The sequence below is a fragment of the Capra hircus genome, chromosome 16, assembly GCF_001704415.2.
Source record: "Capra hircus breed San Clemente chromosome 16, ASM170441v1, whole genome shotgun sequence".
NCBI classification, from domain to species: Eukaryota; Metazoa; Chordata; class Mammalia; order Artiodactyla; family Bovidae; genus Capra; species Capra hircus.
The window spans coordinates 34,364,346-34,383,255 of NC_030823.1; the positions used below are offsets into that span (position 1 = coordinate 34,364,346).

The window sequence follows — 18,910 nt, forward strand, 5'->3', positions numbered from 1 at the left end:
AGTCTGAGGATCAGGGATTCCAAGATGGTATGTTGCTGCTCACCCTTCATGAATGAGATCCCAGAGAGACAGCAACACAGTGTGAACCAAAAGCCATGTCACTGGTGCTTATGGAAGCATCCTAGAAGCCAACCCAGGACTCCTCTGTGTATGGCAAGTTGGAGCTTGTATGCTAAATCCAAGAGGGATCTTTTTAATCTCCCCTTTGAAAAATCTTTGCATGTCCCCAAATTATAACCAGATTTTTGTAAGGAAAGAATCATAAAAAGTGCTGGAGATCAGTCACTTGTGTACATGGCAGACCACGTGCAACAGAACAAAAGGGTCCATGCACATGCGCCTCAGGCTTTGTCTCTTCAAGGAGCTCATATTCAATATTTTATTCAAGGTAAGTACAATAACTAACTCTTGGTGGTTTTTTTTAATTCCTGAATAATTCTAGCTGGGAATAGTTTCAGTATTTTAAAACTGAACCTGAAACGTGAGCAATGCCATTGATCACAGAGAAGCTCTAGGCAGACTTACTTGTTAGACTCCTCTTGGTAGCTTGTGGAGAACTGTAACAGTCTGTGTCAACACCACAACAGCTAGTATATAAAATGGAAATATCATTGAAGGGTGAACAGACCATTCATGGATGTTACATGGAAGGGTCTTATTTCTACCAGAGCAGATTAGGAGAATGTGAAGAATAAGGAAGTATAGCCAAGACTCTGAACAAGGAGGCTGCTCTACCACCCTGTTGGTAATTGACCATTAGGTAATAATCTTGCACATTTCAGTGATGTGCTTAAATCAGCAACGATGATGCAAAAAGGCAAAGACACAAAAGGTAGGGGCAGAGGCAGGTTACTGTACAAACATTTCTGTTGGAGATGATCTGTGCCATCACTCAATGATGCGTGTGTGTTCAGCCATGTCCAACTCTGTGCGACCCCGCGGTCTGTAGTCAGCCAGACTCCTCTGTCCAGGGAATTTTCCAGGCCAGAAAATGAGCAGGTTGCCATTTCCTCCTCCAGGGGGTCTTCCCGACCCAGGGGTCGAACCCGCCCACTCACCCTCCGTCTCCCGCACTGGCAGGCAGTTTCTTCACCACTGCGCCATCTGCGAAGTCTCGCGACTCTTGATAAGGCCTGCACAAGGAGCTGCATTCCAATTGGAAAACTCAGCGAATATCAAAATCACATGTAAATGCCATATCGGAGTTATCTCTGACTCGTGTCTTCACTTCCATTTATTTCTGTCCCAGGCTTCCTCATCTCAGCTGATGGCAACTCAGTTGCCAAAACCTGGAAGTCATCATTGACTGTTCTCTTCCTTTTAGCTCCCAAACCCAGCACATCAGCAAGTTTTACTGATTCTGGCTTCAAAATGTATCCCAAATACAACACCCACGATCTTTCGTGCTGATGCGCATATGCCCTCAGCATCATTTCTTGGCTAGATGGTTACAGTAGCCCTGTAACTGGTGTCCCTGTTTCCACTTTTGTTCTATCCCCATCCTGATAATCAATCCCAAAGGACCCACAATTCCTAATTTGTTTGTTTGTTTGTTTTCAAGTAGACTTTCTTAGAGCAGTTCTAGATTCACAGAAAAATTAAGTAAAAAGTATAGGTAGTTCCTATACCCCTCCTTCCCTTCCCACACACAGCCTCCCTGCCCCATTATCAACATCCCCAGAATGGTACTTTGTTACAACTGAACCTACACATCACTGTCACCCAGAATCTATAGTTTACATTAAGGTTCACTCTTGGTATTTTATGTTCTGTGGGTTTGAACAAATGTATAATGACACATATCCACCAATATAGTATCATACAGAGTAATTTCACTGCTCCCCCAAATCCTCTAGCTCCACCCATTCTTACTCCTTCTTCTCAATCCCTGGCAACCACTGATTTTTTTTTTTACTGTCCCCAAGGTTATGACAGGGAAACCTGGTGTGCTGCAGCCCATGGGGTTGCAAAGATTTGGACATGACTGAGCAAGTGAACAACAGCAGTTTTCCAGAATGTCATATAGTTGGAATGATACTATGTGTAGCCTTTTCAGATTGACTTCTTTCACTAAGTAAGATGCATGTCAGTTTCCTTCATGTCTTTTCATGTTTAACAGCTCATTTGTTTTTAGTGCTAAAAAATATTCCACTGCATATCTATACCACAGTCTATTTATCCATTCACCGAATGAAGGACATCTTGAGTACTCCCAAGTTTTGGCAATTATAAATAAACCATCCATATGCAGGTTTTGGTGAGGATCTAACTTTTCAACTCTTTTGGATAAATACTAAAGAGTACAATTGCTGGATCGTGTGATTAGAGGTATATTTAGTTTGTAAGAAACCACCAAACTGTCTTTCAAAGTGACTGTACCGTTTTACACTTCCATCAGCAGCAAATGAGAGTTCCTGTTGTCTCACATTCTCTTGCATCTGGAATTGCCAGTGTTTTGGTCTTTCTAATAGGTGGTGTAATGGTACTTCATGGTTGCTTGAATTTACAGTTTCCTAGTGACACATGATGTGAAGCATCTTTTCATATGCTTATTTGCCATCTGTATATCTTCATCAGTGAGTTGCCTGTTCAGATCTTTTACCCATTTTTTAACCATGTTGTTCATTTTCTTATCATTGAATTTTAAGAGTCTCTGTATATTTTAGATAATAATCCTTTATCAGATCTGTATTTTGCAAATATTTTTCCTAGTCTGTGACTTACCTTCTTGTTTGCTTGACAGTATCTTTCATAGAGCAGAAGTTTTTAATTTTTATGAACTTCAACTTATGAATTATTTCTTTTATGGATTGTGCCTTTGCTGTTGAATTAAAAAGTCATCGCCAAACCCAAGATCACCTAAATTTTCTTTCATATTATCTTTTAGGAGTTTTATAGTTTATCATTTCACACTTAGTCCAATTTTTTATGAAGGTTATAAAGTTTGAGTTTTTAAAAATCTAGAGCATAACAAGCCACTATCATGTTTGAAACACTCCAGTAACTTCCACTCGTTTAGAATTGAACCAGAGATTTTTACCGTAATCTATAATTTCTACCTAAGCTAACCACTTTCCACAATTCCAGGCTGTCATGGTATATTTCTCTCCCCTCTGCCACAGTAGACTTCCTTGTGCCTCTTGACATGCAGAGTTCATTCATAACATACACAAAAGTAGGATTACTTAATTAACAATCTATAGACAACAATTAAGACTGAGTACAAATCAAATGAGTAAATATTATAGAGGAGAGTGAATGTAGTAAATTCCAGGAACTTCCCTGGTGGCTCAGTGGTGAAGAATCCATCTGCCAATGCAAGAGACATGGATTTGATCCCTGGTTCAGAGTTCGATTACTTGGTGCAGAGCAACTAAGCCCATACACCACGACTGTTGAGCCTGTACTCTGGAGCCTGGGAACCACAGCTGTTAAAGCCTGCACACTCTGTAGCCTGTGCGCAGCAGCAAGAGAAGCTGCTTCAGTGAAAAGCCCAAGCACACATCTAAAAAATAGCCCCTGCTCCTCCCAACTAGAGAAAAGTCCTCACAGCTATGAAGACCCAGCACAGCCAGTAAATAAAAGATTATATTAAAAAAGCCAACTCCTTCAAAAAAAAGGGAGAAGAATTCCAGCCACAGACAACTTCTTTCAGTTTGTGTGTAGCATTTAGTAAATGAGTGGGTCAGCCAAGCTGAAAGGATCAGAAGTTAAATCAATTGGCAAGTGCCCAAGAAGAGAAAGAAAAGTTTGAATTGGGTCTTTAAAAAATATCCTGACGTTGAACACTTTAAAAACCTAGAATTGCTTTGTATAAGAATAAGGGATCATTTTAACTGAGGTACAATATGTTGCAAATTGAATTTTTAAAACTGGTACAGTGTTACAGAAGGACAAATCGTTTTCAATAATGTATTTGTTTGAACCAATAATTAACATATATTCAAAATGTTAATTTTCCCAGAGTCAAGTCTGAATTTTTAATTTCCAGGAATGTGTGTATCTCATACTATCAGCTCCATATGCCACCTGATTCTTAAATCTCCACTTATTTGTCCCTTAGGACATTGTTTTACAGTTCCATATCACCATAGTGATTGAATTTAGGGAGTTGTTTTCTCCATTACTATTAATAATGCTGTTCTTCGTCAAAGAATCCTTCAGGTATCCCAAGTTATTCTGAACTCAGGTGTGCCTTCTGCTACAGTTAATAAAAATGCATTATGTCATGAGAGGAAATAAGTGATTTTTAAATTCTTTTAAATAAAATGTCAACAGTGAAACCAAGAATTCCAGCTTCTGTTTTGCAACTCTTTAAGACACTTAAATGAGCACTGTGTCAGTAATAGTTCTCAATAGTATGCTCCTTTTGCCCCTGCAGGAATGGATTCCAAGACATTAAATTCTGCTTTTAGCAAACAGTATTATAGTAGTGTTACAACACAGCTTAGTTTTGTTGAAAATAAATTCTCCTTTGAATCACTAGAAATAGTTCTTTTCTAGGCCAATGTAAATGCAATTGTATTATTTCTTAAATCCAACAGTAATGTGTACTTCGTTATATCTGTAAAATAGTACATGTTTGACCATTTTTACTGAGTGCCTACTTGGTAATGGTACTGTCATTTGTATCTTATTGGGAAGATACATTTTGTAGTACAGAAAACCAGTTTATGCACAACATTTCAAGTGAATCTGTTGCCAGCTAGTGGTATGGGTTTGGGTGGACTCTGGGAGTTGGTGATGGACAGGGAGGCCTGGCGTGCTGCGGTTCATGGCATCGCAAGGAGTCGAACACAACTGAGCAACTGAACTGAACTGAACTGAACTGAGTGGTACATATTATATATGCTTCAAAAGGATAACTGCCTTTTCAAAATAACCAAGGGGCACATCAAATTTACTTAAAAACAAAGTTTTAAAAATCTTTATCTGCCACATTGGTGAGGAACAGCAGTATTCACATAAGCATAGATGTCTGGAATGTCCTCTTGACGTGTAATGCCCTCTGCCATCTACTGTCTAGTCCTTATGCTCCCACACTGTGATGATTCATCTGTCTGGCATCCTTACTATACTAACAGAATATTGAGTATGGTCATACCTTCATTTTTATACCTTACCATTTATCACTAGATTTAGATACAAAAATAAATTTTCTTAAAATTATTATTTAAAAAATTCCAAAGAAATATTCCCATATTTCATCCACTTCAGTGCCTGATTTCTGAAAGTAGTTATTTTGAAATGACATTAATTATTCAGAAATATACTAGATGGCTTTGAGCATTGAAGCTTTCAGTCTTCAAGAATCCCCTATTTAAGCTTAGATACCAGAGACCGATCTAAGCATGAACTTCCTAAGGGGCTCTTTAGAAATGAAAGGAAGCTGGAAGTCCACTGAGACATGCATCCCAGGTTCAGTTTATTATTTTAACCATTGTGCCATTAACAAAAAATTTTGAACTAGCCTATTTCATTAGCCTGGAATGAGAGCTGAGTTATGAGACATTACCTCAGGGGTCAGTCTTCTAATAATATTTACTTTTAGGATCAATGACTTCTTATTAATTTGCTGATCAATGGTGTTAAAAATTGGTTCAAGTAGAATTTTAGATGTCTGCTAATGGCTCATTAACTAAATTTGAAAGACCAAAATCTTTTAACTTTGAAAAGGAAAATTCTCTTTGAGAGGGCAGTCAGATACATTTTTATACAAGGAGAAACTGTCTTTCTACTTCATGCCTTCAGTGGTTGACACAATTTCTAGGGCCATTTATCAATGCCTATTTGGTATGACTTGGTATGAAGTAAGATTGATTTAGAATTCTAGCTTATAACAGAAGGCGCTTTCAAATTCTATTAGTTCAGACTCCTCATGTGTATATAGAAACTATATTTTCTTGTGTTTTTTTTTTTAAATATATGATTGGCCTATTTATCTCAGAAACATTTGAAGGATAGTCTTCAATGTGTGTGCTCTGTATGATGCAATCATTTAAAGCATCTGCTAGGTAAATTTTGGGTAAGTGATCACACTTTCAGTTTTCTTCCACCTTTCCCTGCCTCTATGCAAGGTAGTTTTGATAGGAGTTTGGAGTATAAATGCTTTGTTTTTATATGATCTCATACAGTGGAAGAAGGGTCAACAGGACTTCTGGCTTCTTTCTGATTTCTGTTTTAGATACGTCAGTCGAGTTTATTTCTGGGACTGCTATCACGGGAATACCATCTCATCTTTGGGTGCTCACTGGAGTTTGTATTCCAGACATTTGTGCTACCGGCATAAAATTCCTGCACACTTTGGTCTTGTCTCAACCTCAGGTTCCCATCCATCTGTTAGTCTCAGAACTTCTGCCTCCTTTACCACTGAGGCATGCAACAAAATCTGGGTCTCTTGCCTACTTCCTACAGGCCCTGAGAAACAGTATCTCAGCTTTATCTCTCACGTTGTGTGTGATGGCATGTGGTGATTCTTCTAGGTAAGTGGGACTAGCTATCCAACCCACACATTATAGGCTCCTTCATAATTGACTGGGCATTTCTATCACTCTTTTCATTCTGCATGGGCTTTCTTCTCCAGAGGAAGAAAATGAGGACACATGTTGGATGCTGCATCTTACCTTTATTTCTCTTTTCCCCCTCAGTTACAGAGGGACATGCCTTCCTTTTCCTGTATATCACATTCTCATTTATCCCACTCCTTTAAGTATAGAAGAAAATCTTCTATGATCTGTCTTGTCATGCTTGACTCTTGATATATCAATAAGAGCTTAAAGAATTTCAGTGTCTACCATTTTCTAATAAGCTTAGGGGTAGAAGGCTGCAAGGAAATGGAAATTGAATAGGAAAAGAACACACACTGCTTTAATATTTTTAAAACCTTATCTTTGTCACTTCTAGATCAATGGTTATTAATTTTTGTTGTTGTTCAGTTGCTCTGTCTTGTCTGACTTTTTGCAACCCATGCAGCACACCAGGCTTCCCTCCTTCAAAATCTCCCAGAGCTTGCTCAAACTCATGTCCTATGAGTCAGTGATGCCATCCAACCATCTCATCCTCTGTTGTCCCCATCTGCTCCTGCCTTCAATCTTTCCCAGCATCAGGGCTTTTTCTAATGAGTTGGCTCTGCATCAGGTGGCCAAAGTATTGGAGCTTCAGCATTAGTCCTTCCGATGAATATTCAGGATTGATTTTCTTTAGGATTGACTGGTTTGAAATCCTTGCTGTCCAAGGGATTCTCAAAAGAGTCTTTTCCAGCACCACAGTTTGAAAGTATCAATTGAGGAGGCGATGGCACCCCACTCCAGTACTCTTGCCTGGAAAATCCCATGGACGGAGGAGCCTGGTAGGCTGCAGTCCATGGGGTCGCGAAGAGTCGGACACAACTGAGGGACTTCCCTTTCATTTTTCACTTTCATGCATTGGAGAAGGAAATAGCAACCTACTCCAGTGTTCTTGCCTGGAGACTCCCAGGGACGGGGGAGCCTGGTGGGCTGCCATCTATGAGGTCACACAGAGTCGCACATGACTGAAGTGACTTAGCAGCAGCAGCCTTCTTTATGGTCTAACTCTCACATTCGCACATGACTACCAGAAAAACCATAGCTTTGACAAGATGGTCTTTTGTAAGCAAAGTGATGTCTCTGCTGTGTAATATGCTGTCTAGGTTTGTCACAGATTTTCGTTCAAGGAGCAAGCATCTATGAATCCTGGCTGCATATTAAAATCACCAGTGAGAGAGGACATGGACTGGCTGGTAGTGGGGGAGAGGAGACTTGTTAACATACACTTATACTTAGAACCAGCCACAGAAAATCAAATCAGAATGTCAAATACTGGATCAATCTGATGCCAATGAAGTTTAAGTGAATCGCTCAGTGTCAATTAGTAAATAAGTCTCACCCAAGAGGGTGCTCTTCCTTTCTCCTACACTTCTAAGCAGATCATGGTGCTAAACCAGCTACTTCTGTTGTTTTTGGAAAAATTATTTACTTACTATTTATTTTTGGCTGAGTTTGCCTTTTGTTGCTGTGTGGGCTTTCTCTAGCTGCATCAAGTGGGGGCTGTTCTCTACTTGTGGTGTGCAGGCTTCTCATTACAGTGGCTACTCTTGTTGCACGGGGTCTAGGCACGGGGGCTTCCATAGTTTCGCCTCAGTAGTTGTAGCTCACAGGCTCAGGGTGCAGGCTCAGAAGTTGTGACGCACGGGCTTAGGTGCTCCGTGGCATATGGGCTCTTCCTGGACCAGGGCTCAAACTTGCGTCCCCTGTGTTGGCAAGTGGATTGTTAACCACTGGACTACCAGGGAAGTTCTTTTTCTTCTTTTTTTAATTATTTATTTGTTTGCTTATTTTTTTGTTTTGAAATTATTTACTTACTTTTTTTTGGCTGTGCTGTTTCTATTCTTAAATAGATATGCAAACCAAATTTACAGGGCAGTGTATTATAGTACATATATTTCACATACAACCTACAAAGAAAACAATTCAAGAGAAAAATGCTTTCTTCATTTACTTCTTTATCCCTTACAACATTGTAGTGGAGTATTGTCACGATGGTTGGACTGTCAGGAGAAGGTTCTTTAAGAAAAATGTCCTGGGTTTTCATCATTCAAAGAGCTAATCCCTATTGCTTACCAGGCCTTGTGGAGAGCAACTTCTTTCTCTAGTCACATCAGTGCTGCCTTTTGCCCTTGCCTTCATGTCCTCCCAGCTCCTCAAACTCATTTTCTCCACTTTCATATTTTCTCTGGAGTCACTTTCAAGAGTAACTTATGATATTTCAGTCTGTGGAGAGAAAATAAAGAAATTGAGCAGAGATATACAATGTAATAATTTTAACTAATACCAGAGATCCCTGCATCCTATATCAAAAGTTGCAAGTAAAGGAAATACAACCATGTAACTGCTAACTTCCAGTCAAATCTAAAGGATAAGTAATGTCTAAGGAATGCTCAAACTACCGCACAATTGCACTCATCTCGCATGCTAGTAAAGTAATGCTCAAAATTCTCCAAGCCAGGCTTCAGCAACACGTGAACCGTGAACTTCCAGATGTTCAAGCTGGTTTTAGAAAAGGCAGAGGAACCAGAGATCAAATTGCCAATATACATTGGATCATCAAAAAAGCAAGACAGTTCCAGAAACACATCTATTTCTGCTTTATTGACTATGCCAAAGCCTTTGACTGTGTGGATCACAATAAACTGTGGAAAATTCTGAAAGAGATGGGAGTACCAGACCACCTGACCTGCCTCTTGAGAAACCTATATGCAGGTCAGGAAGCAACAGTTAAAACTGGACATGGAACAACAGACTGGTTCCAAATAGGAAAAGGAGTATGTCAAGGCTGTATATTGTCACCCTGCTTATTTAACTTATATGCAGAGTACATCATGAGAAATGCTGGGCTGGAAGAAGAACAAGCTGGAATCAAGGTTGCCGGGAGAAATATCAATAACCTCAGATATGCAGATAACACCACCCTTATGGCAGAAAGTGAAGAGGAACTAAAAACCCTTTTGATGAAAGTGAGAGAAGCGAGTGAAACAGTTGGCTTAAAGCTCAACATTCAGAAAACTAAGATCATGGCATCCGGTCCCATCACTTCATGGGAAATAGATGGGGAAACAGTGGAAACAGTGTCAGACCTTATTTTGGGGGGCTCCAAAATCACTGCAGATGGTGATTGCACCCATGAAATTATAAGACGCTTACTCCTTGGAAGGAAAGTTATGACCAACCTAGATAGCATATTGAAAAGCAGAGACGTTACTTTGCCAACAAAGGTCCTTCTAGTCAAGACTATGGTTTTTCCTGTGGTCATGTATGGATGTGAGAGTTGGACTGTGAAGAAAGCTGAGCACCGAAGAATTGATGCTTTTGAACTGTGGTGTTGGAGAAGACTCTTGAGAGTCCCTTGGACTGCAAGGAGATCCAACCAGTCCATTCTAAAGGAGATCAGTCCTGGGTGTTCATTGGAAGGAATGGTGCTAAAGCTGAAACTCTAGTACTTTGGCCACCTCATGCAAAGAGTTGACTCACTGGAAGAGACCCTGATGCTGGGAGGGATTGGGGGCAGGAGGAGAAGGGGACGACTGAGGATGAGATGGCTGGATGGCATCACTGACTTGATGGACATGAGTTTGCATGAACTCCGGAAGTTGGTGGTGGACAAGGAGGCCTGGTGTGCTGCAATTCATGGGGTCACAAAGAGGCGGACATGACTGAGCAACTGAACTGAACTGAAGGATCTTTCTCCATTTAAGATCTCAAGTATTTTTAATCTCCTTTCTTCTGTTTCCTGATTTGTGTTTTCTCTCTCCCACCCTCTCTCTCTCTTTCCTATTCTTCTTCCTATTCCTTCTCCTTCTTCCTTTTTCTTTCTCCCTCCCTCCTTTTCTCTTCTCTAAATAAGAAAGATGCTTTAGAGCTCTTTGCTTCTTTGCAACAGAAAAATAAATGTGGCAAAATGATATTCCTGTGGTTGTCAAAAAACAAGGAGCAAACTGTCCAAACTTTTCCTCCGACCCACCCTGTTTGAAAGGGGCTCGCCTGTCTATGGAAAAGGAAAAAGAAAAGTTAGGAATTCTGAGAAGAAGCATGGTCTGTTGATTACCAGTTGCTTTCTTCATCTTCCACATTTTGACCATTAACTCCACAGCACATTCTGTCTATAGACAAACAAATATTCCAAGTCACTGGATGTCATAGATCCCTGTAGAAAAATTGCTCTGGAATTTGAGCTCGTTCAACTGAATGCCATTGATTTTCTAACTTAGGAGATGCACACAGCCGTCTAGTAAGTGTTATCTCATCCAGAGAGGGTAGACTCTGAGGGAAGCTGAATGCAGATACCAGCTAGGGGCATCACCTTATTTGGTCTCTGGATACCCTTGCTCTGAATCTGTCGGGTTAGCAGCTAACACTCACTTTCACATGCAGATCTCTTGTATTTCTTTTTCCCGTTTCTCTGGTAGTTTTTCTAGAACGATATCTGAAGACTTTTAAACTTAAGGTGTGAAAGAAGGCAGTGCCTTTCTCACTGGATAACTGCCCAGAGAGGTGGCTGGGGCCATTTGGACAGGGCTGCGGGGGGCTTGTGTCATAGCAGCGTTTACTGGGGTCCTGGAGAGTGAATGTGCACATCAGAAACTTTACACCCAAAGATTCCTTTGTCTCTCTGTTTTCCATTTCTAGCCTGGATGTGTAAATACCACTGAAGTGGACATTAAGAAGTCATCCAGAATGAGAAATCCACATAAAACACGAAAGGTAAAATCAACATTTGTTGTGCTGATCTTGCAATGTGTGTCCTGTTTATGATCTCAGGTGGCCTCGGCCTGCAGTGGCTTAAAGTGGGGCTTCCGTTCCCCTGCCAGAGATTGAGGCCAGGTCGCAACAGTAAGAGCATGGCATCCTAGCCACTAAACCAGTGGTCAGTGACAAGGGCCCTGCCCCTTCAACTTTGCAGAAACGAATTTCCTGAGATGGAAAGTAGTGAAAAAAGTATATATTTAGAGAAGAAAGAGTACATTACGTGTGGCTAGACACATGGACAGACTCAGGAGAGTCCCTGAGTCACGCCCTCTTGGCAGTTTGAATTATGGGGAATTTCTTCCCGGTTTATTTTGGCCAATCATTTTAATTCGCCTGGTTCACAGTCCATATTTGGTGTATCCAGGACCCTCCCATGTGTGTGCGCACATCTCAGCCAAAATGGATTTCACAGAAAAGGTGTATGGGCAGAACATCCCTTGGCATCACTCCCCTTTGGCCTCCAAGGAGTCTCTCTGCGCATGTGTGGTCAAGGAAGTCTCCTGACTTCAAGAATGAGAAATATGTAGTCTGGGCAGGGCCCAGCCTCCCCACTTAATTGTCCTGCTACTCTCGTCTTGGATTTTCAGTCCACAGGGAATGAATTTCCAGTCACTTTACCCTGTAGGGAACTGGGGGAGTATCTACCTCCTGCCTCATTTAGAGGAGGTCAACCACAAAAACAAAAAGCAGACAAAAAAACCCTCTTCTTCCATTCCATGAGTCCTTTATAGCATATTCCCTGCTCTTCCTTATTACTTGGCTAGAAGAAAACCTGGGGGGTCAAGTCCTGGACTTCTGTCAGTTCCTCTTTCACCAGGAAAGAGACCCCTTCCTGATTCTCAAACACGTCAAGGTCTCAAGGTGTGGAGGTGACTGTGACAGGAAGAGGATGCTGAGAGAAGAGCCATTAGCAGAAAAAGTATCTCTTTCAGAGCCCAGGAAATGAGGAAAAATAAGTAGAGTTTATCTGAGAACAAGTGGTACTCATGAGAGACAGGCATTGTTAGAGAAAAAATTGAAGAAAAAGACATCATCATAAAGATGTTTAATTATAGGTACTGTATGAAGACCACATTTTAATATCAAAATTTTGTGGCATAACTATAGGATCATGGCAGTAGGTTTAGGATCTCTTATATGAGGAAGTATGTAACAAAAATGAAGTGCTATCCTGAATTCAATGATGTTTAATATAATCTTTTGAAAACACATAGCTGAAGTACCTACACTTTTTAAAGTAGCACATGCATATAAAAGGCGTTTTTTCTTTGGGCTTCCCCATGGCTCAGACAGTTATTATAGAAGATATTTTTCAATGGTAAAGACTCCGCCTGCAATGCAGGAGCCTCAGGAGATCCGGGTTTGATCTTTTGGTTGAGAAGGTTCCCTGGAGGAAGGCATGGCAACACACTCCAGTATTCTTGCCAGAGAATCCCATGGACAGAGGAGCCTGGTGGCTACAGTCCATAGGCTCTCAAAGAGTGGGAAATGACTGAAGCCACTTAGCACACACACATAGATTCATTTTGAACTTCCCTGGTGACTCAGATGGTAAGTATAGAAGATATTTATATTTATTCCATAAAAAATGACTGATGCACGTAAGGATATCTGGCCTATAGTAGTCACTCTGAGGACACAGCCAAAGGTCAGTGCCACTAGATCTAACCATTCCACAGAGGTTAAGACCTTCTCTTCTGTAGCTTTTTACTTATGCAGCGTTTTCTGGGATATGTGTCCAGGCAGCAGGTACTCAGCTTTTTCTGTAGTCTAATTTTTTAATGTCTTTTTCTTTCATCCCTAGAAATAAGCATTATAGTCTAAGGCCCCACTATGGTCAACGTACCTTTTTTTGTTGTTGTTCTTCTAAAACTGTTGACCTTGATGTTAGGATAAAGAAGCCACAGGAAAAGTGCCATAAAACCCATTCAGGTGAGGTGCTCAAAAGCTTTTGGTCCTAGCGTATCTCTGAGAAAGAGAAGCAAAGCCAGACCACAGCAAACCTGTTGGCCCCTCCCTCTTATGATCAGCCCTAGGCATTTCCTCTCACCCTCCACTCACAGCATGGCCTAGTGTACCGGGACTAGCTTTGTGGTACCAAATTCAAACATGCGGTCAGCTACCCCAGAGTGCATTAAGTCACTTCTCACTACTTTCTGAATTTTGAAGAGTTCAAAATATATTACTTTGTGTCTGGTTTCCCCTATAGACACCAGCTGAGATGTGCTCTGAATCAGATGAGAAAGTATCTGGATTGATGAGATAGAACTTAAAGATTAGTAAATTGTTTACACTGTCCCTGTAACTCTGTACTCAGTTATGGTGTCTTACCAGGGCTTCACAGGGCATCCTTGTTTTTGAAAACTTGGAAATCATTAGTTTTCAGTGTTGCTCTTCAGATACCATCAGCCCTCACTGACTGGTAGAGAAACATTGTCATAGCAAAGTGAAATGTTGTAAAGAGATGGAACCATGGAGCTCAACTCTATTGGTCTAGTTGGTAGCCTAATTTCCCGTGAATCAGTAATAGTAGAACTGGGGAGCTAATAGCAGAGCTGTGTAGCACTAAAACCACTAGAGAAAAACAGAAGTCCTGCAGGGTGCAGATAGCGTACATACCCTTGTTCTTAGCAATTGGAGAATACTGATTTTCTCACCTTCTGATAAATGCAGCTTTTCATACTGAGAAGTACTGGATTTTCTTTAATTTTCACCAATAATGTTACTTTATATAAAAGGTTAGAGGACTCTAACTCACATACTGGTTTGTCTTTAGAATTATTACCACTTGTGCTTTAGCTCATATTTGGCTAGGAACAGGAATGACCCATTCAATCAGCAGATTTAGCAAATCTCTGCTTTATGCTGGGTATGTACTGGTCTTTCGTTATTCAAAAATGAATGAGACAGGCATGGCCTTGCTCCCATAACTTACGGTCTTAATGAGAGTACACATATTGAGCAAGCAAACAAAACAAATGTGTGTATGTATGCGATATATATACTAGTATATAGCAATTGACAAAATTGTGTGTGATATATATATATGCTACGACTATTCTAACAAAATACTATAGCCTGGGGAGCTTAAACAATAAGAATTTATTTTCTTCCAGTTCTGGAGACTGGAAATCTGAGACCAAGGTACTGATAAATTTGGTTCCTGATGAGAGCTGTCTCCCTGGCTAGCAGATGGCCAGCTTGTTGTGTTCTCACATGGCAGAGAGAGAGAACTCAGTGCTCCTTCTCTTCTTTTTAAGGGTACCAGCTCCATAGGATTAGGATCCCACCGTATGATCCCACTTAACCTTGATACCTCCTTTCAGACCCCATCTCCAAATGCAATCAGAGTGGGCTGCAGCTCAGGAATTTGGGAGGGACACAACTCAGTCATGTTATCAAGGGCATTTAAATGGTTTGTGATTCTAAACTGTCACACCATTTTATTAATGAATAGCTTGACAACAAGAACAAACTGTTTCAACATACTGTGAAGACTTCACAGTTCTGTCCTTCAGGAGCAAGCAGTTCTGTGAGAGTCTAGACAGAAATGGCAGAGGCCAGCCTGCCACCTGTGGAAGCTGCCTTCGCCTTCTGCTGTTAATTGGCAAGTGTCCTTTGTTCCTGTGTGGTCGCCCTCTGTGCTATGCTGAGGCTGATAAGGAAGTGGAACCCCCGGACTGTAGTTCATCTTTGAAAGCAGCTACTGCCCTTAGTGGAGAGAGCTGCCGTTCCATTCTTTGGGATTCAGCTGTGATGATATTGCTTGTGATTATGTGTCACAGAACAAAGGACATATATGTTAAGAACAAAAGACTAAGTGAGTTCCTTGAGTATTCATTTAGCACATGTACCTGAAGAATATCAGGGTTTGGGACGTTATATTTAATTATTTAATTTCAAATATATTTGTCAAATATGTGAAAAGAAGGCTGAGATGTACCTCTGATTTGAAATACTTTTGAATAGATAGGGCTAACCAGTGTTTAAACCTGTCTTTTTATTTGAATATAGTTTACTAAAATACAAAGAAATAAGTGAAGTGTATATCCTCAATTTCCTGTGAAGGAATGATAATGTAGCATAAGCAAAAATACCTGGAGAAAGAAATGGCAATCCATTCCAGTATTCTTACCTGGAAAATGCCACGGACAGAGGAGCCTGGCAGGCTGGTCTGTGGGGTCACAAAGAGTCAGACACGACTTCACAATTGAGCACAAGTGGAAATAAATCAGCCTAATCTAGGCAAATTTTAAGGGGCACTATGTACCTAACTTTCTTCAACTGATTCTAAAATTTTAACTCTAATAAGTCAGGCTATGTTTGTATTATAGCCAAATTTCTCCAGAGAAACAGAACCAAAAATAAGGAGATATATAGATATCTGTATGCAGAGAGAAAGAGAGAGAGATTTATTTTAAGGTACCGACTCACATGATTCTAAAAGGCTTGGCAAGTCCAAAATCTGATGAGGTAGGCCAACAAACTAAGGATCCAGGGAAGAATTGCCATCTGTTGGCAGGATTTCCTCTTGGTTGGTTGGTGGAGGTCTTTTTGTTCTATTTAGGTCTTCAAATGATCGGATGCAACTGCATTATTGAAAATATTCTGCTTTACTCAAGATCCACTTATTTAAGTTTTAATCTCACCCAAAAATCATGCTTATAGAAACACCTGAAATAATGTCTGATCCAATATCTGAGCACCATGGTCCGGTCGAGTTAACACATAAGATCACCCTTCTATATGACAATTGCTAGAAGAGGTCCTGCTGCTGCTGCTGCTGAGTCGCTTCAGTCGTGTCCGACTCTGTGTGACCCCATAGACAGCAACCCACCAGGCTCCCCCATCCCTGGGATTCTCCAGGCAAGAACACTGGAGTGGGCTGCCATTTCCTTCTCCAATGCGTGAAAGTGAAAGTGAAGTCACTCAGTCGTGTCCAACTCTTAGCGACCCCATGGACTGCAGCCCACCAGGCTCCTCCATCCATGGGATTTTCCAGGCAAGAGTACTGGAGTGGGGTGCCATCGCCTTCTCTGAGAAGAGGTCCTAGAAAAACACAAAACATAAGTAAAAATGACAAAAGCATTTGTGCTTACATGACTGCAGCCACACTTCAGATCGTTTCCTGTAACTCTGGAACCCACATTTCAAAACAACAGTAAGTTGTTTGCTGTCTCGTTATCTTTCTTTCCTCTGTTACTTGCATTTGGACATAATGGCATGTAATATTTTAGTTAACAGCTAAAGTGCACATCCTGGAAGAACAGTTAGCAAATTCATGATTAATGCCTAGTTTTCCTGCTATTAATGCAGTGGTTATAGCCGTTCATACTTTAAAAGATTGGTCTTTCTTTACTTCCTTATGCCAAATGTGAAATTTTAAATTTTAATGTGTTACATAACAGAATAAACTATTCATATCTTAGTGCAGCACAAAAGTGTTTCAAATAAGTACAATACCTTTGCAGGCAAGAGAAACTCTGCTCAAAATAGATGAAAGAGGAGAATATTCTAAAACCTTAGGAATAGGCAGGGAGTTAGCCTAGATATTCTTGGATGCAGAGACTTGGACACTGGCAAACTTTCTTCCTCAATCTTCTCTAGTCTCCTCTCACTGCTCTGTCTCTGCACTGGCTTCTTCCACGTGGCATCGGACATGGTCCTAATCATTCTCCAGTCGAGCTGAGCATCCCCCCTCCTCCGCCCATCATTGCACTCCACATAAAAAAGCATCGAAACTTCCTTCACTCTTTAGTTCTTAAAGTCCCTTCCCCTTGACCAAAAATAAAGGAAAGAATTTTCTTATCTCTTCTGAGATATAAAAGGAGATCACATATGAACAGATTTATGTAGAAAGTCAAATCTGTTTCATTTAGTGAATAACTCATTCAGTATTCATTAGGATGGTACTGCATATGTCAAGTGTTAATCCAGGCACCCTGAGGAACAACAACAACAAAAAAAAAGGTGTTATAAGTCAAAGCATCTTGGTTTAGTAATTATCTTTGCTATTAAAACTCAAAGTGGATCCAAATTAGTTAACTTAATTTTCCCCATCTGCAAATATTAAGACATTAGACAATTCCATTTTTCTTTCTCTCTAGCCCTATCTGCTCTATGCCAAGATTTCTAATATATTTCAGTTTTCTAAAAGGTGTAAATCCTTTTACATTGCAAATGATCCTCATAACTTATTGGCCAAAATAGGATCAGTTTTCTTACCTCCTTTAGCATAAAGTAAGCCCTGAGCATAAAATTGCATTATTTGTGGCTATTTTCACTCTAGCCAAGAATCAAAGTTAAAAGCTATTACTGATCCCCAGAAAATGAAAGGTACCCTGAGTGAGGAAAGAGAGAATTTATGATGTTTACTTACATGTAAGACAAAAAGGGAAACATTCCAGTAACCTCAGAACCAGTGGCCAGGCTGCTGGAAGACTATTTGAAACAGCACCACCCAATGGTTTGAGTGTTTTATGGAACTTCATGATGATCATGTGAAATGCATGTATATTGAAATAATCATAGAAATGTAGAGATAGAAGGTAATTTATTAATTATTTTACTTCTTTGGCACCATAAATTGTGGTGTTTTTCTAGCGCTCTTTTAAATTATTTTAAATCTTAACCAACAAACTCACTGTTAGAACTGTCAGCTGTTTTGTCTTTAAAACATTTTTTACATGAACTAGAGATTCTTATTAAAGAACTTTAAGTAATTAAACCAAGGTTAAGTGAGAATGGAAAGCTTAAACCTTAGATGTCTTTTTTATTTTCTTTATCAAAAATTAGTATGATACAACTAAAAAAATAGCAGACATTGGAAAGTATAATTGTTTCATAATTGGTGGTCTCTTACTTCACTAATTTTTAAATACCCACCTCAACTGTTACTTCGGAGTTCAGAGGGTTATGTTATTTAATCACCCTCAAACACAACTAGCAGTAATTCATGCAGACCTTTCATTTCTTCAGTGAAAATAAAGTCTCCTTGTATTCCAGGTACTGTACTCTTGTCATTCTTTTCTTTCATAATAGTTATCACAGTTTTAATCATATGTTTATTTATGTGATTCTCTGTGTAACCATTAGGTCATAAGTTCCAAGGAAGGAGGAAGCATACCTATTTTTGTTTGCATCTATATCCCTAATGCCTAACAGTTATATACAGCATATCATAGGTGTTTGATACATGTTGAATGAATGATAGAAGGAAAGAAAAAGACAGTTCAAGCCATTTAGCTCAGTCCAGTTAGTAATTAACTGACATCATGTGTGCTAGTCCTTGGGTTGAAATGTATGCCCAGTAACAAGAATTGAGTTTCAAGGAGGTTGGAGCTATGTCAAAAAAGGGAAAATTGAAGTTCCTACCAAAGATAGTCAGAGAACCAAGTTAAATATGTTAAAGATGGGCTAAGAGCAAAATAGTGGGAACTCACAAGGGAAAAGGGCCCAGGTACAGAGCCAAAAGGTTAACATTAAGACGAGGTGGAATCCAAGTGAAAACAGGTCAGTTAACAGGATGAATTTAAATTTAGAGTTACTGGTAAGGTTGGTGATGGGCCTGAAAATTGGCTTGGTTAAAC

The 18,910-nt window shown here is 40.0% G+C and overlaps 1 protein-coding gene across 4 annotated transcripts in view; it reads left to right on the top strand.

Moving 5' to 3' along the window:
• The window catches only part of RGS7 (regulator of G-protein signaling 7), a 471,995-nt gene that overhangs the window by 425,666 nt on the left and 27,419 nt on the right, over positions 1-18,910 (top strand). For 3 of the 4 annotated variants that reach the window (XM_018060278.1, XM_018060279.1, XM_013970163.2), the window contains exon 10: positions 11,202-11,276. The exons of the other annotated variant lie outside the window; for it this stretch is intronic. In XM_018060278.1, coding sequence (XP_017915767.1) covers positions 11,202-11,276 — 75 coding nt within the window. The remainder of the gene's footprint in view (positions 1-11,201; positions 11,277-18,910) is intronic. 4 annotated transcript variants of the gene reach the window in all.